Below are 21,897 nucleotides of genomic sequence, written 5' to 3'. Positions count from 1 at the left end.
TATTTGTTGAATTTTGATCAAAACGATTACCAAATCCATTAACAAATTAGATGAGATATTAATGCGTTAAAAATTATCCGTAAAAGTGCATGGTATATATAAACGCTAAGAAATCTCAAAAGACTTTCGTTGTTCCTTTATGCTTACCAGAAAACTACTTACGTACAGTTGGATTACACTTATTGTCCTCTTGTGCATTATAAAAACTGTATCTGCAGGGCATCACCATCACCATCATCATGATAGCGACGATGAAAGTGACAGTGACCATGACAGCGATAGCGATGACAATGAAAAGCATGACAAAAAAGAAGCAAAACCAGTTGATTTAACTGAAACTATTACACCTCATAATGAAGAATGGCTGAAAGAGTTTGACTTAACAGATATTGTAGGCAATGTCCGTCCCGTTGGCTCCGGTATTTGTAAAGCACCAAAATGTGATGGCACAGACAATGATGAATGCTTTGAAAGCTGCGGAAACAAAGCAACACCCGATGATATCTATGGTTGTCCTGAACGAGACAATTGGGCTCTTACTTTTGATGATGGTCCTAGCAATTTCACCACCGATTTACTCGATATTCTTGACGAAGCTGATATCAAAGCTACTTTCTGTATCATGGGTGCTCATGCCAAACAATATCCTGAGATTGTCAAGAGGGCTTATGAATCTGGACACCAGATTGCTTCTCACACTTACTCTCATGCACACTTGATGAGCTTGACAAACGAAGAAATTATTTATGAACTTAGAGCAACTGAAGAAGTGATCAAAGAAATTATTGGTATCCGACCTCGTTATATTCGTCCTCCTTATGGTGAAGCTGACGCCCGTGTCAAGCAAATCTTTAAGAAACTAGGCTACAAGGCATTGATGTGGAATGTTGATCCTACTGACTACAATGTCCATATGTTACCTGATGGTGCTCAGCAAATTCAACAGATGTTTGATAAAATCGCAAGCGGAACCCCTAGTAACCTAAACGCTCATAGTGATCCTGGCTTTATCAGTCTTCAGCATGGTAAGTCTACATTTTTATTAATTGCGTAATAAGGCTAATGCACTCCGTATTAGATTTGTACAATACTTCAATTCAACAAGTACCCAAAATCATTGAAAGCTTAAAAGACAAGGGATTTTCATTCTCAACAGCTGCTCAATGTGTAGGAGACAAGAAGCCTCATAGAAAAGGTGATCGCTCTGAGGATTCTGACTATGGCTCTGATGATGATGATGATGATGATTATCATGAAGACAAGCTCAAGCAAAACTCCGCTGAATCATTCTCTGAAATGAAAGCAAGCCAACAACAAGAACAATCCCAAATGTCTTCTGCCGGCTCCTTGTCTTCTTCTTTCTTTGTAACCCTCGGGTTGGCTATTGCTGGTCTTGCCAATTGCCTTATTTAAGTCACATTTTTATATTTAGAATATTACAACAATAAAATATTTATTTATGTGTAATTCACTCCATAATTCATAATATCATAAAAAGCTGCTACTTAATCGAAGTGTTATAGACTGATAGTTATGTTATACAAAAAAAAGACTTCTTTGTGGCTCATAGAGTCATTGTGGCTTTATCAAACTTGATTTATAAATTCATGCAATATCTCTTCTATTTTTCACTTTGTTGTTTTGTTTGAAATACCCTGTATTAAACCTAATGCTATACCGGGAGATTAATTACGTTATCCACTATTAGAAGCTATTGTTGCACAAAAAGATAAACTGTGTACCTGCATGTATATTTATGATTACACAAGATATTCAGTTTTTTGTTGACCAGTATTTCGTTCTACCTCCAAGTCAGATTAGTTGTTTATTCTAGTTTGGTTTCGCTGCACAATGTGATTGAACATTCAAATTAGTTGAGTACGCAGTATTTATTCAACATTTATTGAAAAAAGTAAAAAAAAAGCATTTTAAAGTGATGGTAGCATATATAAATCTTCCTGATATTCTGCAAAGATACATTAGGATATACAATTCAAAACATTACAAGATAAAGCGTGTTGGGAGACAAGAATGTATAATTCCATTAGACATATAAGAGAAGAAATATTTCGACAAGTGTCAATAAAACAAAATCGTAAGTGTCAATATGTTAATTAAAAACATTCTTATTGTTTATTTACTTTTGCCGGAATTGGAGAGATAGTAAGAAAATAGAATAGCTAGATAAAGAAGGAGAGCGTAATTAAACACGTTGTTGAGACAGCAAGGTATGTATAGTATTAGGACGGGAATGTATGTGTGAATACCAAAATGATTCAAAATTAAAGCTATATGCATGTCATACAGATCGAGAGTACATTTTTTTATTAAGCCATCATCAAAGCCATAGTGACAAGAGCAAACACCAAAGTTATGATAGAAGGCTGGAATTGATAAGCAGCATTGACAGATTGTTCAGTAATATCATTATTTTGACTTAACATTTCATTCTTCTTGTTGGAAATAGAGTTATCACCATCAGAAGTACCAGACTTTTCATTAGAAGAAGGAGTTGTCTTTGCATTCGAGATACTGATGGTAGTAGCACTAGCAGCAGGAGCAACATTATCAGTAGTAGGCTCATTGGTAGTAGTAGTAGTAGTAGTAGTGGTGGTGGTGGTGGTGGTGATAGGTTCATGAGTAGTGATAGTAGTAGTAGTAGTAGTAGTAGTAGTAGTAGTAGTAGTAGTAGTAGTCTTGGACTTAGTCTTTGTCTTCGTTGTTTTAGTAGTTGATTTAGTAGTAGCAGGCGAGTCAGAATCAGCGTCAGAAGAAGGGCCATTGCCATAGGGGCCACTATAATCACCAGGAATAATATGAGCACAGCCCTTTTCAGAGATACCACGATTACAGGTTCTATTATCATTCTATTAAATCGTTAGTCATGATATACGCATCAATGGACAAGCTTTTTAACTTACACAACAACGCATACAGAATGTTTTACCAGCAGGCTCAATCAAGTTGACATAGTATTTCCAGCCAGCACAAGAAGAGCCTTTAGGAGCCTTGATATCCATTTGCCCACCTTCATCAGTAACATTCAACTTAGCCTTAGAAGGATTGATCTGACCAGTCACTTGAATGTACTTATCGGTTTGAAGAAAGTGCGCTGATTGAATAAAACCAGAATTCAATTTGCCAGCATTCTTTGCCAAAGGTGCATTACCGAGACAAAAGGCTTGAGCATTCCATTCAGTGTCTGCAATATTTCTGTCGGCAGAGTCATTAGGAGGTAAGAAGACACAAAAGTTGTTGGCATCTACAACTTGCGCAATTTGGCCATATGCATTGACAAAAGATGCAAGAAGAGTCATCGATACGATGAGTAAGCTAGTGTTGTGAATGGCAACCATTGTGTATGTATTATGTATTAGAGATGTCTATTGTTGAATGAAAGGATAGGGCTGATTCGTTGCTTATTCTAGTTTAATAATGATACAATAAAGAGTGAAAAAAATCAATGAAAACAAAAGATAAAAAGGGTACCTTTTTATACCAGAGAAATCAGTGCAATTAAAGATTTTCGGCAAAAGGGAGTTAGAATTAGCAGGACTTTGCCCATCTAGGAGTCGAAGCTAAATCTGGGTAAATTCATTATTTTATCAAGCAAGGTGTAGGACAGAACACTGTTAGTGACACATTTGTAGAAGATTTATATGCGATACTAAACAGAGAAAATGCAAAATAGGGTTAAAGCACAGACGAACAAATATTGTAAATTATATAAAGAATAATGTATAAAGTAGCGCTTCTAAATTACTACAATCATGATTTCATTTTATCTAGTCATTATATATTTCAACATCCATTTGCCAGAGTTAAATAGACGCATTGAACCTAAGCTTTAGAAACAAAAGAATAAAAAAGTCAATCTATAACAATAAACGTATTTATTTTTAGTAGAGCTCCTTTTCGTCTTCCAAATTTAGAATTGAAGCTCCTTTTTCTTCTTTTCTTCTTTCCTACAAGGTTATCTACTTAGAATTCCTACTAAATTCCTAGCCTCTTCTGACAAGTAAATTACAACGTGCGCAGTTTTTTAGGGCTCTTTTTTTTTGTGCTTTGCTGTACTATGTACCTGATAAATTATGCTTAGCCAATTAAATACCTAAATTATTTTTACTTAATGCATGTTACGCATAATAAGTATAGGCATTCATACTAATGTGCTTATCGCAAAAACATTATGATCGCTAGCATATGTAGCCTATTCAAAGCTAAGCAGGCATGTACAGGCCTTCTAGGATGGAAAAAAGGTTCAGAATGAGATATTGCCCCATTTCTTCATATAAAAAAAGAACAATAACATCTTGATTTGCCAAATTGTTCGTTGATACAAACCCAGTTTGATTTCTTAAGCAGACGCATTCTAATACAAATTAAGCACAAGTTTCGGTTAATAACACTAACAATTGACTCTCAATACTTGCTAGTAAACATTAAAGTAGATCAGCCATGAATCACGAGTGTCTTGGCATACTTGGTATACAAATAGTGTTTGACTTTATATTTATTGATCAGCATTTTACAGGTACACATTTCGTCATAACCTGAAGAAGCATGCTTATGCTCAGTCAAAAAGCTTTTCAACGGTTATGCAATTGACCACTGCTCTCTTTTTCAAAAAACTCCCAGCAGACATCAAAGAATCTGACATTGAATGACAACATTGACAACAAGTTTATGATTATTATAAACGTCTGCAGTGGCCATCATAATATTCATGCAATGTGCCTATCTATCGTAAGGCTTTGTGGTGTAATTGCGTCTAAAACCAAATGTAAATGATCGCTACACAGCAGAACAAATAAGCTATAATTAAACTAAATTACCTCAAAAAGTACGTATACAAATATATGTATGTGCCTAATAGAGAAAAAGAAAGAAATTATCTTTAGCTCGTACAGGACTCGAACGCAACATAGCTACTTAACCAGTTAAGAGCCATGTCAAATCAGTAATCAAACTTTTTCTTTGATTTTTCTTGTTATGGAACTTACTCATTAGAATTAACATTGAGTATATGCTTTATCCAATAAAATGACTGGTTTCACTCTTATAGTGGCCATCTATTTTTGTTACACGCTGAGCGATATCTGCATTATTTTTGCCCGGACAATTTTGATCCTTGTGAAGAGTCATTTTTGTAGATCCGGTCACCATCTATGCAGTCATTCAATCGATTTTTTTTTTTTGATATTATTAAGATTATCTTTTCTTATTCTTCTTTCTTCTTTCTTCTTTCTCTTTTCTTTTTTCTTTATATCAACCGAACAATGGCCCTCTTAAACAGGTAAAAAAAGTAAAGAGCTGAGAGGATTATTATATTCAATTCATTTCGTAGTGATTGTCCTGACCTTAAACTTGTTGCTCGCGGTAAAGTCCGTGATTTATATGAAGTTGATGAAAAATCTCTTCTTTTTGTTGCCACTGATCGTATCAGCGCCTTTGATGTTATTATGAAGAACGTAAGTGACCATAAAGAAAACTTAAAAGACAAGCCTTCTGGCCTCTTCTATTTATACATAAACAAATCTAAACAGGTCTCTGAATAGCCTATTACCGGAAAGGGTAAAATTTTGACACAAATTTCCTTATTCTGGTTTGATCTTTTAAAGGACGTCTTGCCTAACCATTTGATTACTGCCGATTTCGATGAAATGCCTAAAAATGTTCAAAAATACCGTGACCAACTTGAAGGCAGATCTATTTTGGTCAAGAAGATGCGTATTGTTCCTATTGAAGCTATTGTTCGTGGCTATATTACTGGATCAGGATGGTCAGAATACAAGAAGAAGGGTACTATTTGTGATATTTCTCTTCCTGAAGGTTTAGTTGAAAGTGAGAAGCTTCCTCAAGTGCTTTTCACTCCTAGCACAAAAGCTGAAATTGGTGATCATGGTAATTTAGATGGTTCTTAAAAACTATCGACATCTAATTTTACTGATATAGATGAAAACATTCATCCTTCAAAGATGGTAGAAATCCTAGGAGACAAAGAACTTGCTGATAAAATTACTCAATCTGCTATTGAGCTTTACAGTAAGGCCAGCGAATATGCTGCCAAGAAGGGCATCATTATTGCTGATACTAAATTTGAATTTGGTTTGGATGAAAACAACAATCTGGTCTTGGTTGATGAAGTATTAACACCTGGTAAGAGTGTTGGTAGAAGGAAGAAATAATTTAACACCCTCTGTATAGACTCTTCTCGCTTCTGGCCTGCTGACAAATATGAAGCTGGTCGTTCTCAAGATAGTTTCGATAAGCAATTCTTACGCAACTATCTTGAGTCAATCAATTTTGACAAAAACACAAGTATTGAGCTTCCTTCTGATGTTGTGGAAAACACTCTTGCTAAATACAAAGAAGCTTTTCTTCTTTTGACTGGAAAGGAAGTCAAGTTGTAAAATAATTAAACTGTAAAATAAAAGATATCAAATGGAAATAGGGAAAACTTGATTGAGCAATGTCATAACCCCGAGACTCGGATTGCACTATATTGTATTAAAACGTATGATTTTTTTCTTTTGCTAATTTGCAATACTTCAAACAAATGGAAAACTATTCGATGCATGAATTTCAGTGTACCTACCACAAAGAATACAAAAGCATTCTATGCTTTCCAGCGAGTACACAAAGGGAAACCTTGTACCATTTTGTCATTAATAATAAAAAAACTTTTGTATTTTTCAAGACTTTTTTAAGAGAAGTAATTTTATTTACTATAAGGGTATGGTTTTGACAATAAATACATTCTAAATAACGTTTATACATATAAAAAAGAAAAGAAGAGGGGGGGGGAAATCATAAATAAAATTAAATAGAGATTAAGCAACAATTAAGTTGGCTATCATAAAAATAGGTCATATGCACATCTTATTATTGTTGTTGTCGTGCTTTTTTTTTTCGTGCACATCCTGTGTCAACAGTTTGGTGTCTCTTAAAAGCATCTCTTCGTGAAAACTTTTTTCCACAGCTACAGGTATGAGGTTTCACTCCAGAGTGAAGAAGTTCATGTCTCTTCAGATCATGTGGACGAGCGAAAGTCCAACCACAATCAGGATGTGTACAGCGATAAGGTCGTTCGTTTGTATGTGTTCTTTGATGCGATTTGAGGTTATAGGGCCTGGAAAAAGTTTTGGAGCATATAGTACATTGTAATTGACTAGGATGTATTGTTCTTCTTCTTGTTCTTCTTTGTGTTTGACAAATGATAGGCTTAAAGGATTGATCTTCAGAGATAGAATAGCAATAATCTGGTTGATAGTAAAGTTGTTTTGATAAGCATGTCTGATTTGAGTTTCCCATGACACTTGTGTATATTTCAGTTTCATGACTGGTTTGTGGCATTTGGTCATCTGGGTAACCTAGTTGTTGTGGAAATGGTGTGCTTTGGACTGAATTGCTAACATTTGAAACGGCACATTCAATACTGTCTGAATACATGCTAGCAGGAGAGAGTGGAGTATAGCCAAAGGAAGTTGAATCGAATTTATTCATCATGGAACTTGAGTTATCAGGGCTATAAAAGTGAATTCCAGGTATAGGTTGAGCAGAAGGAGTAGGAGTAGGGTATGTTTGCTGATGCTCGAATAGTAACATGTTCAATGCTTCTTCAGGGGAGTTCTGAGTTGAGCAAGCCATTTCATAAGGGAACAGACTTGAGAAAAACTCCTGATTCTGCTGCTGATGTTTCTGTTGTTCCCAGGTATATGAGGGTGCAGTAGCATCAAGTGTCAATGGGGGAAAAAGAGAGGCTTCATTTTTACTAACTGATGTGCCATTGAAGAATGAGTTGATTAAGAAATCATTTTGTATATGATCAGATAAACTACAAACAGATTGACAGCTAATAGATAAATAAAAGTGTTAGAGAATATAAAAGATAGAATTAGGGCATACCCGAATGAATTCATATTAATTTTGTTGACAAAGGAAAAAAAGAAAAGTGAAAGAAAAAGGATTTCATAAAACACTTTATGGTATATATGTGTTTTTTTAACTAACAAGGTTATACTTTGTACTCTTCCGTGCTACGGTAAAGCTATTACTAGATTTGGAGTATAAGCATCGGTGAACCCAACTTTAGATAATAGTATGACAATCGCGATCAACATTAACCAGTAGTTAAACAAGGAAAGCTTCTTTCTTATTGTTTACTGCTTCCCTTTCGCTCAAAATGTCTGTTTCAATTAATGTAAAGCACATTAATACTGTTTTGAGATATCAGTTTCATATACATAGAGTTATGCTTCATGTTTACGCCTGGAATGGTCATCAGTGTTTGATATTTCATTTTCTTTTCTTTTCTTCCTTTTTTATTTATCGCTTAACATCGGAGATACACTGACTGTGTTCATATTTAGGAATGTGTCTTTTTTGTACGAAAGCCGATCTGTCCCAAGGCGCATTAGAAAACAAAAGCTTATTTGAGTAGCATAAGAAAAAAACGCGTTTCATCATATAAACAAAAGATATTAGGATATGCTCAGCTAATTTTAGCAGAATTAAATCCGTATCCTTACTTTCTCTTTCTCTAAAGGTACTCTTGTTGATCTGGGGACCAATTCAAGATGGAAAAAATTAATAAAGAAATGCCGTTGATTTCAATGCACGATATACATAGTTTTACCGAATGCCTGGCCTTGTCCCCTTTCACCTCTTTCATAAAATGAAAAAACCTTAATCTCTATTTTAGACTAAACAGTCTGACAAAGGCCTATCGTATAAGCCGCAGTATTAATGGCGGGCGCAAGCGCATAAACACATGCATATTTATAGATTCTTATAATCTGACAGAAGCTCAGTTTACTTTTACTTTATTCAATTTTAACTTTGATCTGCAACTTTGTTCTCTTTCCGTATTATTTTTTTTATTCTTAATAGCTACATCTTTCTCAAATGTCTAAAGAAGCACTAGCAAAATGTTGTTGTCTACGACGTTTGGGAGACAAATAAAGGTTTGTTGTGTCATGTACACCATTTAATGTCTTGGGAGTTCGGAGCGTGCGCGCGAAGAATACCCTTTTTAGTGATACAAGAAAAGTTCTTATCATTATATCATCAAAAAGAAGGAAAAGAAACTATAAAACGAGGCTAAAAACCTTGAAAATAAAAAGAGACAAGCTATTGTTAGTCAGAATCTCTCTCTCTTTCTCTTTTTTTTTTGCTTTCTTTTTTTAAATAAATCCAAAAGTAGATAGTTTCACAATGCAAGCCTCGCTATAAAGGGCTCCTCTTTCAATCAAAACAGTGCGTGATTCAATCCAACTCCATTGTTTTCTATTTTAATCTCGATATTAAGAAAATCTATGACCTCAGAAATTAACTTGTGGGGGATTTCTTAATTCTTAATCAAATCAGACCATTTTTTCACAACCAATAATAGTATGTCTTTGAATGTGTATTATCTGCATTTAATTTTTTTCAAAAGAGTGGGGGGGGGGGAAAAGATCAAAGTGTATTGTCATGGCTTACTAATGACAGTTGAATATGGGTATATGAGTACGTTGTACCATAAAACAAATCAAACTAATAAAGGAAGAACGCAAATTAAAAGAGAGCGTTATCTACGGAGATAAACTCTTCAAAATGATAGTGTTTCTTATTGTGACACTTGTAAATCAGACCCTGAGGAAGAAGAGGGGGAGGAAATAATGCCATCAAGAGAAACGGGTTCGAGCACGCCGAACAGATAAGTTTAATGTGACTTGTCAAAGCAAAATTTTCTCTCCACATTGCGACTGCTTATTTTGTTTCCTTCTTTCTTAACATTTGCTTTTTTCTACTCACTTACTATGCCTGTCAGATCGCCCACTATGAACTCAACCGCTGTTCAAGAAATCCCTACACAAGATATGTCAAAGAGTTTAATACCCACTCTTTCTGAAAAGGAAGAGACAAATGAAAATGTCAGTAAAGAGAAATTGGCCAACATGAAGCTTATCATGAAGACATATGTTTTAGGCGCTTTGCGAGAAAAAGAACAGGTAAACTATTTTATTTCTTGATTTAAGCCATCTTTTCTGTATGGTTTAAAGATAGTTTTATTATGGTTTTTTTTTTTGCTTCCCTTCACTTTCCCCTTCCTCCCCTTCTTTCATTCAATTCTCTTTTCTTCGTATACCACAGGCCTATCATTATCAACTATCATGTAACTTGAAAAAGTGAACAATGGGATCAAGCTTTTTTTTTTCGAGTAGATTTTTTTTTGCTTCACAAAAAAAACAAAAAAAAAACAACCAACTACTGCGGCATGTCCCCGTATTGTGTGGTCAACAATACGTTCGGGTAATTGCAAAGCTTTTCATGGGTCCAAAAAAGTAAATTGTACAATTGTTTCCATATTTTATTATATTCTTTTTTAAATGATTAAAAAAAAGAAGAGGGAAAACAAAAAGGAGAAATCCTGTCAGAAAAAAGAGATACATATGCTTCTTTTTTTACATGCAGAAAAGATGGAAGATCTTTTCATAATATGGGAATAGACAATACTTAGTAGTTGGACAAGTACCATTGTTGTTGATCTTTATAAATCCCACTTGTGTGTAGGATTTAGTAGAAAAAAGAAGGATTTTCTATCTTTGACTTTCTTCAACCCTTTCTCTTTTTTATCATTTATCTTTTATGTTGGTTATGTCATGACTAACCTCATTTCAATGATAGGGCAATACTTCTCGGTATAATGAATTGGTAGAAACACTCAACAGAGATCCTTCGGGCCCAGAAGCACCTTCCACATTGAAGCTATACACATGGATTGTTGTGCTGTCCCAATCTGTATCATTGCTCGACAAATCTTGTTCTACACTTGTCGAAGCTGCTTTACAGGTCGATTGGAGCTTCCGCAATAGAGGATTTGTGAATGCATACATTGGTTTTTTGGAAAACTTAGTTTCTGCTCATGCATTCTATGTTGTCCCTATTTTAAATTCACTTGTTGAAGGATTCAGATACCGTAAGTGTAGGCAAAAATAGCAAATTTGATTCCTTATGTATCCTATTTAGGTCTTCGTTTGCCTGAAAATGCTACTGTTGCTCGTACTACATCTTATGATCGTTGTCACGAAGCTCTTCAATGTATTCTTCAATTGATTCCTACAGGTGCCAATTCACTTTTTGTTAGTCTGGTACGCTTTATGCCTCACAAGCGATTTAATTCTGCTGAGCAAGCTGCCTATATCAAAAATATTCTATCCGTTGCTGAGTATGTTCCCATGTTGCGCAAACAAATCCTTGGTCTGGTAGTTGATCAAATGGTTCAAATAGACGCACAAATCCAAATCGAGCTGGACGAAATGGACGAAGATGTCGAATTTGACGTTTATAACTTAGATTTTGATCAGGATTATAACTCTGAAAACAGTGATTCTGAAGACGATGACGATGAGGAGGATATTTCTGATGATGATTCTGTAGCTTCAGACTATATAGCCGACCACAACGATTCTGTTCAACAAATTAAATACATGGTTCGCAAATTGGATGCTATGATGAATTTGACATTCCAATACTTTGAAAGAAGCTCAAAGCAGGCTTCTGTTGATGTTCAAAACGAAATCTTTTATGCTTTGGTAGACATCTTTGACAGGTCCATTCTCAAGACATTAAAATCGCGATACACACAATTTTTGCTGTTTTACTATTGTTCCTTGAATGTTAATGTCTACAGCGCTTACTTTTTGGACCACTTGATCAAGCATATTACTGATCCTTTAAAGCCTAATGTTACCCGTGTCTCTGCTGCTGCCTACATTTCTTCCTATGTTGCTCGTGCCAAGTTTTTAGATTCCAGTACAATTCAGGGTCTAATCTCTGTGCTATCTGTTTGGTGTGACAACTATGTTGATCAAAACGAATCTTTGATTCGTGGTTTAGATTGTACGAAACATGATGTGCTTTATGCTGTAGTTCAAGCTATCATGTATATCTTTTGTTTCCGTTGGAGAGATCTTGTGATTGACAACGATCTTGAAATCGAAGAAGAAATGGAAGAAGAGTCACCCATGTCAGAAGAACATCGTCGTTTAACACATCCTGAATCAGGTTTTGGCAGTGGTGCTAGCCGTACTTGGTGTGTCGGTTTGCGCAATTTACCTCGTTTGGTGATGAGTAAATTCAATCCATTGAAATTGTGTGCTCCTGCTGTAGTCCGTCAATTTGCCAAATTGGCTCGCAACACTCACTTTATGTATGTATACCCTGTCTTGGAAAAGAACCGAGAAGTATTTGTTCCTGGTTTAGGAAGCGCCAACTTACTACAAACTGTGCAAACATTCTTTCCATTTGATCCATTCAAGCTAGAAAGCAGTCGAGGTTTTATTGATCCCATCTATTTTGAATGGATCTCTGAAGACGACGATGAAGACGATGATGAAAGTGAAGAAGAAGAAGACACCGAAGATGAGGATGTAACTTCAGGGATGATGGCTATGAGTATTAGTCCTAGCCCTACTCATTATTTACAATAATCTCATCCGTCATCACTTCAAACTTCCTACATGTTCTATACACTGCCTTATTGCATATTATTCATTTCAATAATAAATTACTTTTTTGTCAACTTTATTATTATTGTAGTGACTGTAACTTGCTATGTCTCCAACCAACAGTTTCAGGTTTCAGTACAAAGACAATCACTAAAATAATCATAAGAGCAATGGTGAAAGTACCAAAAGCAATTCGAGAACGATGTCGCCAAATACGATCAACTCTTCTACTTGCTGAAGTTTGACGGTCTGCATAAGATGAAACGTAGAATGCACCAAACAACCAAAAAGGGGGAAACAAAAATCCAAGCATGAAACAGACAAAGGATCGACGACATCTTCCAAACTTCGGGTTCTGTTCCTCTTCTGCTCCATTGGTCATATCTGGTTGCTTTTCATCAGGGTCCAAAGAAGAAGAGTCAGAGGACAAAGTACTTCCTGCATCATCTTGAGCTTCTTTACGTAGTTTTTTTGCTTTTTCTACTAATTTCTGTCTCCAACGGGCAGTCAGAGTGCTACAGTTTTTACTGATGGTATTGTTGCTTTGATCTTCTTCCAAAGCTCCCTCTGCATCTTTTTGATCACCTTGTGTCTGTTTTTCTGATTTTACACGAATTTTCTTTAAAAGCTCTAAACGCTCTATCAATGTCTTTTCATCTCGAGGGCCCCAAATTTGTTTATTCATAGAAGCTCTGTTGTCAGTCAGGCAAGGTAGCGTAGGTGTTAAAATGCCCGCTGTTGGCGTAGAAGATGCAGTACAATGAGACATGGAACCATCACAGCTTGGCCTAGTACTTGAGCGAGGTGACTTGAGTGGTTCTAGCATCAAATTACCATCATCAATGAGTCTATCTACTTTCTTTTGATGCGCTTCTTGATCTTGTTCTTCTGTTTGCTCAGAACCTTGAACAAATGCGCCAAAAGAATATTGTGCCTCAAAGAAGGCATCCCAGCGCTGTCTCTGTAAACGTGCATCTAACGTGGCCGTAGATTCTGGTCTTTTTCTGTTTCCTTGAGGAAACTGCTGCGTAGTCCCTTCAATCAAATCCATGCTATTCCGACTGTCTCGGAGTCTTATGCTTTGAGTGCAACTACTTGTCCTGCTATGCATTGGCATTTTCTGTTGCTTTATCGTCTGTTGTTCCATGTCGTGATTGACAGAAGAAATGGAAAGCAACAATCAGTGAAATCAAAGATATCATAACGGAAAATTAATCTTGTGTTTATTTGCAACTTGGAATAAAGTCAACTTTATTTGTTGATAAAAAAAAACAGTGTCGATAGGACAAGGAGTATTATCATCAAGATATTAACAAATTGTGCGTGGTTTATTATGTATATGCTATATTACAAAAAAGAGAGAAAGAGAGTCTAATTCTTGAGCTGAGATTTGTAATGAACTTCAGGGAGTTCTCTAAGACGACTAGCAGCTTGTTCAGGTGTCAAATCACGTTGAGGCTCACCCAACATTTCATAACCTACAAGGAATTTGCGGACAGTAGCACTTCTAAGAAGAGGAGGATAGTAGTGAAGATGAAGGTGAGCGTAATGGTATTCACCATTCAAAGGCTTTTGATGAATCCCCATAGAGTAAGGGAAACTTGTTTGGAAGAGATTGTCATAGCGACAAGTGACACGACGAACAGCATCAGCAAGGTCTTCTTTCTGTTTTTCATCCATTTCGGGCAAAGAGCCAATGTGAACCTTAGGTAACACCATGACTTCAAATGGCCAAACAGCCCAAAAAGGAACTACCACCAAAAAGGTACCATTCTCAAATACAGTACGCTTGCGCTCAGGATCACTCAATTCGCGTTGAGCATAATCACATAACAAACACTTGCCTTGATGTTTTTCTTGGTATTCTCTCAAAGAAATCAATTCCTTACCGGGTTCTTCAGGTACACGTTCAGTACACCACATTTGTCCATGAGGATGAGGGTTTGAGCAGCCCATCGCAGCACCTTTGTTTTCAAAAATCTGAACATGGTTAACAAAAGACTTCTTTTTCATCTCTTGGTAGCTATCAGTCCAAATATCGACCACCTTCTTGACGTCCTCAACAGACATTTCAGCAAGCGTCAAGTCATGACGAGGAGAAAAGCAAATGACGTGACATTCCCCACGGACACCTTCTACCTTGATTAAATCATCGTCGTTGGCTTCAAGCTCTGGTTGATCTGCCTTGACTGCAGCGAAATCATTGGGGAAACGAAAAGTAGTATCATACTTGGGGTTCTTTTCGCCATTGGCTCTTTCGTTTCCAGGACAGAGATAGCACTTGGGATCATATTCAGGTCTTTGTTCAATATCTCCACCTTCTTGTTGTCCTTGCCAAGGTCTTTGTGTACGATGGGGAGAACAGAGAACCCATGACTTTGTAAGAGGGTTATAGCGACGATGAGAGTTATTACCGTAATCAAACATGATATGAAAAAAACAACAATAAAATAAAAGAAAAAAAGTGATATAATCCATGGTTTGTCATTTATATACGAAAAAAATATAAATCAAAGGCCGCAGAGGAGACTTGATTATCTAAACAACTGAGTTGAATTTAGCTCCCGTCAGCTTACGTAAATTACACACCCGACAATTTAGACGTTTTTTTTTTTTTTTTTTTTTTTTTTTTTTTTTTTTTTTTTTTTTTTACAAAAACCATCTAGATTTGGTATCCTGTTTCTGCCAATAGTTTGACCATTTCTATTACATGTTAGATAAATAAAGTTTACATTTTTACTTGTTACCTTGCCACTCAATCCCACTTGAAGCTTCCCATAAAGAAGATTGTTGATCGTCTCTATTGTTATTTTGGCTAATACAGGGCGTTTGCGATTTATTATCTCCACTGATTATACTAGATATTAATTCAAGAAAGGGGACAATGGAAGGCTTATAGCAAGCAATGTTAGAGATAAGAAGCAGGTTCTTTTCTTTTTACCTCTGTAATATAATTCTCTAATTCACGGTGACGTTCTTTAAATCTTTCAGAAAAGCGCTTAGATCCTGCACTCAAGCCAGTATCCGCATTTCTAAAGTTTAAGAGTAACAACATTTGTGTCTGTGATAAACAATAGCCTAATAAAAAATAAACAAATAAAATAAAAAAAGTGTGTAATACGTTACTTCCTAATGACCAGCTGCACAGCAAATCAGTAACATCCATAACATCAAACAAATAAACAGACACTTTCATAGCCTCCTGGCAAATATTAGGTATTGTAACGGTTGATCCGCTGCCAACACCCATAGAAATAAATGGGCGCTTGACAAGTAAAAGGACAGCAGTATAAGCTAATCGAAGTTGGCCAGCTAATCATGTATATGTATAAGCATATGATTTTTTTCCCAAAACTTACCCCCTTTGCTTAATTTAGCTCTCAGTGTAAAATCCATATCTTTCCGTGAAATCCTATCTAACTCCTGCTCTGTCAGGTTCAAATGTGGTGGCAGAGAGTTTTTCCAATCCAAAAGCATTTGTTCTAAGCTTCGAGAAATGGCTTCTAACCCAACGCCCTTTTCAGACATAAGTCTAGCTCGAGGGGAACAAAGTGCTCTCAAGACATCACCCAAAATACAGCTTAATTTGACCATATGAAAAAACATGGTGTATTGTTGGTCGCTTGTGTCAGGGTAGTCAATATCGCAGTCAGCATCTGATATTGTTAATGGTCTAAAATAAAGAGAATTAGTTGTGTGTACCTTGGGAGATTGAATTTTTTTTCTGTTACCTTCCCAGGGAGGCACAAACCCAATGATCGATTATATAAGCAGACCACCATAATCTTTTTTTGGCTTCCATATCTCTTTTAGGTATACTTTCATGTTGCGCATTTGCTCTATGCAAACCTAAATCTTGTGCCTACATTCACATGAGCCTACATAAATTTGTTGTATTTGTAGGTACCATTTTTACTGCAATGCTTGTGCCGATCCAGTCTGAACTTTCTATACCCCATTTCTCGGCATTGGAAGCGCAGATTAAGAGTACTTGAATTGTTTCAATTTTTGGCTGCAAGAAATCAATATCAAAATAGAGATCCATTTGCTTTATAATATCACGAAAGAGGTGAGCGCGATCAATGTTGTATTTCTGAACATATGGGTCGTCTTCTCTAAGTAGACGAGATGTAGCACGACAAATAGCCATAATAATGGGAATAAAAGTAGAAGCATAATTAGCTTTTCGGTATTCTTGATAAAAGCTTTCTTCATCAAGAATTGGCAGTGTAGGATTGATTCGCTTAAAATACATGTTAATTAAATAGTCTGTCAAATCTTTGGGTGGCATTTTCCAATCCGGATTCAAGATTCTTCCAAACCCAAGCTTGTTTAATGGATCACTACCAAACCGAACAATCATCAAATCTTCTTCATTGTTTCCTACTGGTCTCGGTAAAGTCTCTTTTTCTTTTTTATCCAAGTTTGTTGCGTTCCGAGTAAATAATCGACTCAACAAATAAATGCCGGATGAGCTGCCGACATAAGAAAAAGGTTCATTCACTCTTTGTCCATCTTTAAAAACAATGTCTGTGGCCCCTTGTTCTGAATTTCTTGTCTTTTCAGGATCGTCATTCTCTTCTTGCTCAGATAAAGAGCGTCTCTGTCTCTTGCTAGAAGATGCTTTGCTTGTGTGTGAATTTGAATCATCCGAGTTTTGTTCCTCACTATTATTCTCAGTTGATTCCATAACAGCTTTCATTGTTTCAGGAGGTAAATTTCCATTTTCTGCAATGCTCATTAATACAGTGCTTCCAGCGTCAATTGGTCACCTTACCGAAAAAATTGGTCGCCTTTCTGAGAACCAATTGGTCACTTTTCTGAATGCCAATTGGTCGTTTTCCGAAAACCAATTGGTCACTTTTTTGAACTCCAATTGGTCACCCCTTTAAATAAATTGTTCGTCTCAAGTACTAGTCATAGCTTTTTCCGTTATTAATTCGAAAATGGATTCTAACATTACTTTTTATTCTGAGGATGGAAGAGGAAACATCTTTGACGATAACGGTAACGAAGCAGCAGCATACGACGAGGTTCCTTCTTTCCGTCTTAAGAAGATAACCGATCTTAAGAAGCTAGTCCGTCATTAAGCAATCACCCTTTTAAAGATGACCCTACCATTCAGTACCTATATACCTCGTCATTGTTTCAGCAACAAATTGAAACTGTTAATAAGGATACACCATTAAAATTGATAGATCTACAACTTATGGAGTACGATAGGTTGAAAACGCTTGCCAGTTCACTTGAACGACCAGTATTCGAAGAAGCGATTAACGATGCCAAATTAAGAACTCTAACAATTAAAAGAAAATACGAAGATTTGTTTACACCACCAGCGCCAGCGTCATCCACCTGTCTCAGAAGCTGCAGTTTCATTGATAGTATCTTAAAGGAACTAGTGAGGTAAAGGTCTCTGGTATATGAACAACTGAGTTACCTGCAACTTTGGATTCAATAGCCTCGATGTCAGCCAGCAAAGTTGATAAGAACAATGACACGTATAAAGCAGACATGGAATTTGTCGCTGGATTCAAGCAAAAGAAGGTGGAGCAAAAGAAGGTGGAGCAAAAGAAGGTGGAGCAAAAGAAAAGAATGGATTGAGTCACGTGCCTGAAAGAAGGGGAGGATTTGAAAATCTTGAATTATAAAAATTCAGAATCATTACGCCGCCAATTTTACAAATATATGAAAGGAAATGCAGAACAAACAAATTCAAATTCAAATTAAACAAACAACTTTAGTGGTATCTTCGTATACCTATTTTATTGCGTTTTGTTTTATTATTAATTATATTAGCTATTGAATAAAAAAAATTTTTCTACGTTTGTGTGTCAATTAATTTAACAGCATACTGTGACAAGTGCTAAAAATAATAATTTATTTTCGGAAAAACGCTCAATGAATTTCGTATAAACCATCAATCAATTTCGTTTGAATATATGCAAGCCGACATCTCCATGTGAATTATAATCAAAACTTTATTAATATATCTCTTCTTTTGCAGTACAGGCACGGAAGAACTGTATACTATGTTCAATCCATCCCTTGCAGTTTTCTTGCGAAACTTCATAAGAGCTTTGTCTGATATGCTCAATCAATTTGTTTTGGCCCTTCAAGTTGGGCTCTCTTTTCACCAAGTTTTTGAGCTTCGAAAAGCATTCCTCGATTGGATTAAGGAAAGGAGAGTAGGGGGGGGGGCGGCAAGTACATATGATGCTGTGAGTTTTTGAAAAGCTCTTTCACTGCTGGTGTTTTATGAATGGAGGCGTTGTCCATCACAAAAAAGTGAGGACCAGCACCTGTATCATCAAGCTTTTTCATGATACCTTTAACAGATTGCTTAAAGATATCTCCAGTTGTGCCACCTTTTACAATCTTGACGGATACATCTTCAACTCCCTGATACGATATTCCTGCAAGAATTGTCATGTTGATAGCCCTCTTATGGGCATTGACAACCACACTGGTCGATCCTTTCTTTGAGTAGCCTTGACCAGGAACAAGATTGGCATTGAATCCAGCCTCATCAACAAAGATGCAGTTAGTTTTATACAAGATGCCTCTCTCAGGCATTCTCTCAACTACATACTCGTATCTTTGCTGAATAGTAGCAGCAGTGTTTCTTCTCTCCTCTACAGCTTTTGTTCTTTTCAGGGAAAAGCCAATACGTTCGGTAAGGCATCTCCATACGCCGCTGTCGTAATTCCCCTCTCTTTCAAGTCAGGGAATTTGGCTACTAGCCTTTCTGCCATCATATCCAGAGTCTGAGTGCAATCATCATCAAGAAGCTCCTTGATATAATCGCAGTGTTGGTCATCAAGCTTGATGACCTCTTCTCTTCTACCTCCTCTTGGTTTGAGCTCGATACGTCCTTCAAGATAATATCTATCTAACATACTGCTTAAAGTCGAAGAGGCCAGGCCGTATCTTCTACAGGCTTCTGCTTGAGAAATGTTTGCCTCTTCAACGACTTGCTGAATAATCAACTTTCTGATGCTTTCTGGTATGTCTTGATAAGTTCCTCTTTTTTTTTTCTCGTTAGTGATTGAAGTCTTGGGCATTTTAAAATTGTATAGTATGAAAAGGGAATGAAAGACGACATATTCGAGGCATCTCAATTATATTTATTATAAAATGAGAATTATTATGTCAACTTTCAAATGGAGATGACGGCTTGCATATATTCAACTCAAAATCCAGAATACAAAAAAAAAGGACTTGTAAAAAAAGACAAGAATATTAAAAAAGGCAAAAAAAGGTAAACATAACATCATTCTAATTAAAACCATCTTTATTTTAAGTAAAAAAATAATGACTATATACAGGTGTATACGACAACAATAAGAGCTTTGCTGTATCTATAAATGAAAAAAAGGGTCAGTAAACCGTCTATTTCTAGAGTCAATAGCCGTCAAGTTTGTACTAAAGTAGGCAAAGCACAATGACTTTGCGTGTCTTTCGAAACTCAACGAAAATATGGTGAAGTTCAGCTACAAGACTTAGGCTGACACAAAGGCTAGCGTGTTCGTTCGCCTACTAAACGTGGGCATATTCGGTGGTATGGTGAAATTCAGCTACAAGACTTGGGCTGACACAAAGGCCAGCGTGTTCGTTCACCTACTAAACGTGGACATACCTTTTCTATTGACCGTTTTACTGAGTAAGCTATAAAAACTTACCATTATCCTACGCCAACTATTCAATTAGTAGAAGAAAGAAAGAAGAAAGAAAAAAGATTCAAGCATAAGAGCATCCTTAGCGGACTTTTCATCAGACTTTCTAAAATTTATACTTTTTTTCAGAAAAAAATGATTTGGAAAGTCTATTTTTTTAGTGGACTTTCTAAAATAAAATTAACTTTACTCCTGAATTTTAAAATCAACATGGATCACAATACTACAATGGCTGCACTTCAATGGTTCATCCAAAGAAAGAGACAAAACGATGCTTTGTTTGATTTATTGTTGGAGCTTGATGAAGAAGAGGATACCAATGTCTCCAAGAAGCGACAACGTAAAAGAAACAAGGAGAACTTTCGTCATCTCGGAGAAGAGAATCTTCAACGAGATTACTTTCGCGAAGATCCCGTCGAAGATGAAGCTACATTTCGACGCAGATTCAGAATGAGTCGTAGATTGTACGAAAGAGTCAAGGAGTGTGATGTTTGGGTTGTGAATGAAGATATAATAGAAGATAGAAAGAAAACAAAGAAATACAGTGAGACTGTTCAGTACTTCTTTATTACAAAAACAATTTGATTGTTGTCTAAAATATATCTTTTTCAGGTTGTCTTTTATACTGCCTGATTCATTGACTAATTGTGATTATTGATTATTGATTACTTAACGCTTTGACAGCTTGTGCCTGGGAGTTGACTATGTAGATTCTCCTTTAATCCTCCTGGTTATCTAAAAGGTACAATTATGGTTTCCTTTTTGTAAATATCCATATTATCCCAGTTATCGTTATTTACTGTCATTATACAGTGCTTACTTTATATTTATAATGTATAGTGCTATAAGTGATTATTCATTTATATGATGAAAGACTATTTATTATATTTTGTATTGAAAGTGCTCAGATCACCACAAGGAGGCAGCTATGCAACACGACTCTTTTTTTGTGCAATCTCGCGATATGGCTCAAAAACTTGGTCATTCAACTAACCAAAAAGTAACTGCTGCTCTCCGCATGCTTGCATATGCTGTCCCTGGAGACTTCATGGCGGAGTACCTTCGTGTAAATGAAGCAACTGCTTTACACTGTATGAAGAAGTTTTGTAAAGCAATCGTCGAAGTCTTCAAGAACGAATACCTCAGAAGACCAAATCAAGAAGACATTGCACGCTTGTATGAGGTAGGAAAGGAGCGTGGGCTCCCAGGAATGCTTGGATCTTTAGACTGCATGCACTGGGAATGGAAGAATTGCCCTAAGGCTCATCACGGGAGCTACAAGGGCAAGGAAAAGAAAGCTACTGTTGTGTTAGAAGCTGTGGCCTCCCAAGATCTTTGGATATGGCATGCCTTTTTTGGTGCACCTGGGTCTCTCAACGAAATTTTAAATTTTCAGGGAAAAAGTTTTGAAAAGTCTACCGAAAACTTTTTATTTTAGATAGTTTTGGAGGAAATTTTTATTTTTTTTCATTTTAGAAAGTCTGATGGAAAGTCCGCTAAAAAATGTTTGACCTATCTAAAATAAAAAACTTTTCATTTTGGAAAGTCCGCTAAAGGATGCTCTAAAGGGGTGACCAATTGAAGTTCAAAAAAGTGACCAATTGGTTTTCGGAAAACGATCAATTGGCATTCAGAAAAGTGACCAATTGGTTCTCAGAAAGGCGACCAATTTTTTCGGTAAGGTGACCAATTGGCGCTGGAAGCACTGTAACTGTTCCATACGCTTT

General features: G+C 36.2%; 10 protein-coding genes across 10 annotated transcripts; 4 read left to right on the top strand and 6 right to left on the bottom strand.

The window, feature by feature from the left end:
• The first annotated feature begins 146 nt into the window (after positions 1–146).
• Positions 147–1,550, top strand: B0P05DRAFT_532684 (uncharacterized protein). The gene is made up of 3 exons (XM_051577119.1): positions 147–263; positions 299–1,025; positions 1,079–1,550. The coding sequence occupies exons 1-3, from the start codon at positions 240–242 to the stop codon at positions 1,411–1,413; spliced, it is 1,086 nt and encodes a 361-aa protein (XP_051436982.1). The 5' UTR covers positions 147–239; the 3' UTR covers positions 1,414–1,550.
• Positions 1,551–2,666: 1,116 nt separating this feature from the next.
• On the bottom strand, positions 2,667–3,531 carry B0P05DRAFT_487170 (uncharacterized protein; the record flags this gene model as incomplete). Its single annotated transcript, XM_051575272.1, has 2 exons — positions 2,922–3,531; positions 2,667–2,867 (listed from the first exon to the last, which is right to left on the bottom strand). Coding segments are annotated over exons 1-2 (636 nt in total), but the record flags the coding sequence as incomplete, so codon positions are not given.
• Positions 3,532–5,205: 1,674 nt separating this feature from the next.
• B0P05DRAFT_532676 (phosphoribosylaminoimidazole-succinocarboxamide synthase) lies at positions 5,206–6,658 on the top strand. Its single transcript, XM_051577118.1, has 5 exons — positions 5,206–5,296; positions 5,348–5,471; positions 5,559–5,904; positions 5,956–6,159; positions 6,208–6,658. The coding sequence occupies exons 1-5, from the start codon at positions 5,280–5,282 to the stop codon at positions 6,411–6,413; spliced, it is 897 nt and encodes a 298-aa protein (XP_051436980.1). The 5' UTR covers positions 5,206–5,279; the 3' UTR covers positions 6,414–6,658.
• A 33-nt stretch (positions 6,659–6,691) lies between these two features.
• B0P05DRAFT_532670 (uncharacterized protein) lies at positions 6,692–7,956 on the bottom strand (the record flags this gene model as incomplete). The annotated part of the gene is made up of 1 exon (XM_051577117.1): positions 6,692–7,956. A coding segment is annotated over exon 1 (704 nt), but the record flags the coding sequence as incomplete, so codon positions are not given.
• Positions 7,957–9,711: 1,755 nt separating this feature from the next.
• Positions 9,712–12,573, top strand: B0P05DRAFT_532661 (RNA polymerase I-specific transcription initiation factor RRN3). Its single transcript, XM_051577116.1, has 3 exons — positions 9,712–9,995; positions 10,672–10,963; positions 11,014–12,573. Exons 1-3 carry the CDS (start codon positions 9,804–9,806, stop codon positions 12,474–12,476), a joined length of 1,947 nt encoding a protein of 648 aa, XP_051436978.1. The 5' UTR covers positions 9,712–9,803; the 3' UTR covers positions 12,477–12,573.
• On the bottom strand, positions 12,564–13,680 carry B0P05DRAFT_532658 (uncharacterized protein). The gene has a single exon (XM_051577115.1). It carries the CDS (start codon positions 13,639–13,641, stop codon positions 12,577–12,579), a length of 1,065 nt encoding a protein of 354 aa, XP_051436977.1. The 5' UTR covers positions 13,642–13,680; the 3' UTR covers positions 12,564–12,576.
• Positions 13,681–13,712: 32 nt separating this feature from the next.
• B0P05DRAFT_532656 (galactose-1-phosphate uridylyltransferase) lies at positions 13,713–14,925 on the bottom strand. The gene has a single exon (XM_051577114.1). It carries the CDS (start codon positions 14,919–14,921, stop codon positions 13,866–13,868), a length of 1,056 nt encoding a protein of 351 aa, XP_051436976.1. The 5' UTR covers positions 14,922–14,925; the 3' UTR covers positions 13,713–13,865.
• Positions 14,926–15,402: 477 nt separating this feature from the next.
• On the bottom strand, positions 15,403–17,196 carry B0P05DRAFT_569792 (fungal-specific transcription factor domain-containing protein; the record flags this gene model as incomplete). The annotated part of the gene is made up of 5 exons (XM_051581278.1): positions 15,403–15,555; positions 15,616–15,806; positions 15,854–16,167; positions 16,226–16,356; positions 16,402–17,196. The coding sequence occupies 5 exons, from the start codon at positions 17,194–17,196 to the stop codon at positions 15,403–15,405; spliced, it is 1,584 nt and encodes a 527-aa protein (XP_051436975.1).
• A 1,867-nt stretch (positions 17,197–19,063) lies between these two features.
• On the bottom strand, positions 19,064–19,763 carry B0P05DRAFT_13303 (uncharacterized protein). The gene has a single exon (XM_051573033.1). The coding sequence runs from the start codon at positions 19,556–19,558 to the stop codon at positions 19,148–19,150; it is 411 nt and encodes a 136-aa protein (XP_051436974.1). The 5' UTR covers positions 19,559–19,763; the 3' UTR covers positions 19,064–19,147.
• A 522-nt stretch (positions 19,764–20,285) lies between these two features.
• Positions 20,286–20,755, top strand: B0P05DRAFT_635556 (uncharacterized protein; the record flags this gene model as incomplete). The annotated part of the gene is made up of 1 exon (XM_051583597.1): positions 20,286–20,755. The coding sequence occupies exon 1, from the start codon at positions 20,306–20,308 to the stop codon at positions 20,753–20,755; it is 450 nt and encodes a 149-aa protein (XP_051436973.1). The 5' UTR covers positions 20,286–20,305.
• Between the last annotated feature and the right edge of the window lie 1,142 nt (positions 20,756–21,897).

Source organism: Gilbertella persicaria (genome assembly GCF_025201335.1).
Source record: "Gilbertella persicaria strain CBS 190.32 chromosome Unknown B0P05scaffold_10, whole genome shotgun sequence".
Taxonomy (NCBI): domain Eukaryota; kingdom Fungi; phylum Mucoromycota; class Mucoromycetes; order Mucorales; family Choanephoraceae; genus Gilbertella; species Gilbertella persicaria.
The sequence above is the reverse complement of the archived record's forward strand: the minus strand, read 5'-3'. Positions and strand labels throughout refer to the sequence as shown.

Bases quoted from the DNA above. Each gene is read 5' to 3' on its own strand.
- B0P05DRAFT_532684 (XM_051577119.1), top strand. From the start codon at position 240: ATGATAGCGACGATGAAAGTGACA. The intron at 264-298 runs GTGACCATGACA...GACAATGAAAAG, and splicing joins TAGCGACGATGAAAGTGACA to CATGACAAAAAAGAAGCAAA. The intron at 1,026-1,078 runs GTAAGTCTACAT...ACTCCGTATTAG, and splicing joins CTTTATCAGTCTTCAGCATG to ATTTGTACAATACTTCAATT.
- B0P05DRAFT_532676 (XM_051577118.1), top strand. The intron at 5,905-5,955 runs GTAATTTAGATG...TTACTGATATAG, and splicing joins AGCTGAAATTGGTGATCATG to ATGAAAACATTCATCCTTCA. The intron at 6,160-6,207 runs GTAAGAGTGTTG...CCCTCTGTATAG, and splicing joins TGATGAAGTATTAACACCTG to ACTCTTCTCGCTTCTGGCCT.
- B0P05DRAFT_532661 (XM_051577116.1), top strand. From the start codon at position 9,804: ATGCCTGTCAGATCGCCCACTATGAACTCAACCGCTGTTCAAGAAATC. The intron at 9,996-10,671 runs GTAAACTATTTT...TTTCAATGATAG, and splicing joins CTTTGCGAGAAAAAGAACAG to GGCAATACTTCTCGGTATAA. The intron at 10,964-11,013 runs GTAAGTGTAGGC...TATCCTATTTAG, and splicing joins TGTTGAAGGATTCAGATACC to GTCTTCGTTTGCCTGAAAAT.
- B0P05DRAFT_532658 (XM_051577115.1), bottom strand. From the start codon at position 13,641: ATGGAACAACAGACGATAAAGCAACAGAAAATGCCAATGCATAGCAGG.
- B0P05DRAFT_532656 (XM_051577114.1), bottom strand. From the start codon at position 14,921: ATGTTTGATTACGGTAATAACTCTCATCGTCGCTATAACCCTCTTACA.
- B0P05DRAFT_13303 (XM_051573033.1), bottom strand. From the start codon at position 19,558: ATGCCCAAGACTTCAATCACTAACGAGAAAAAAAAAAGAGGAACTTAT.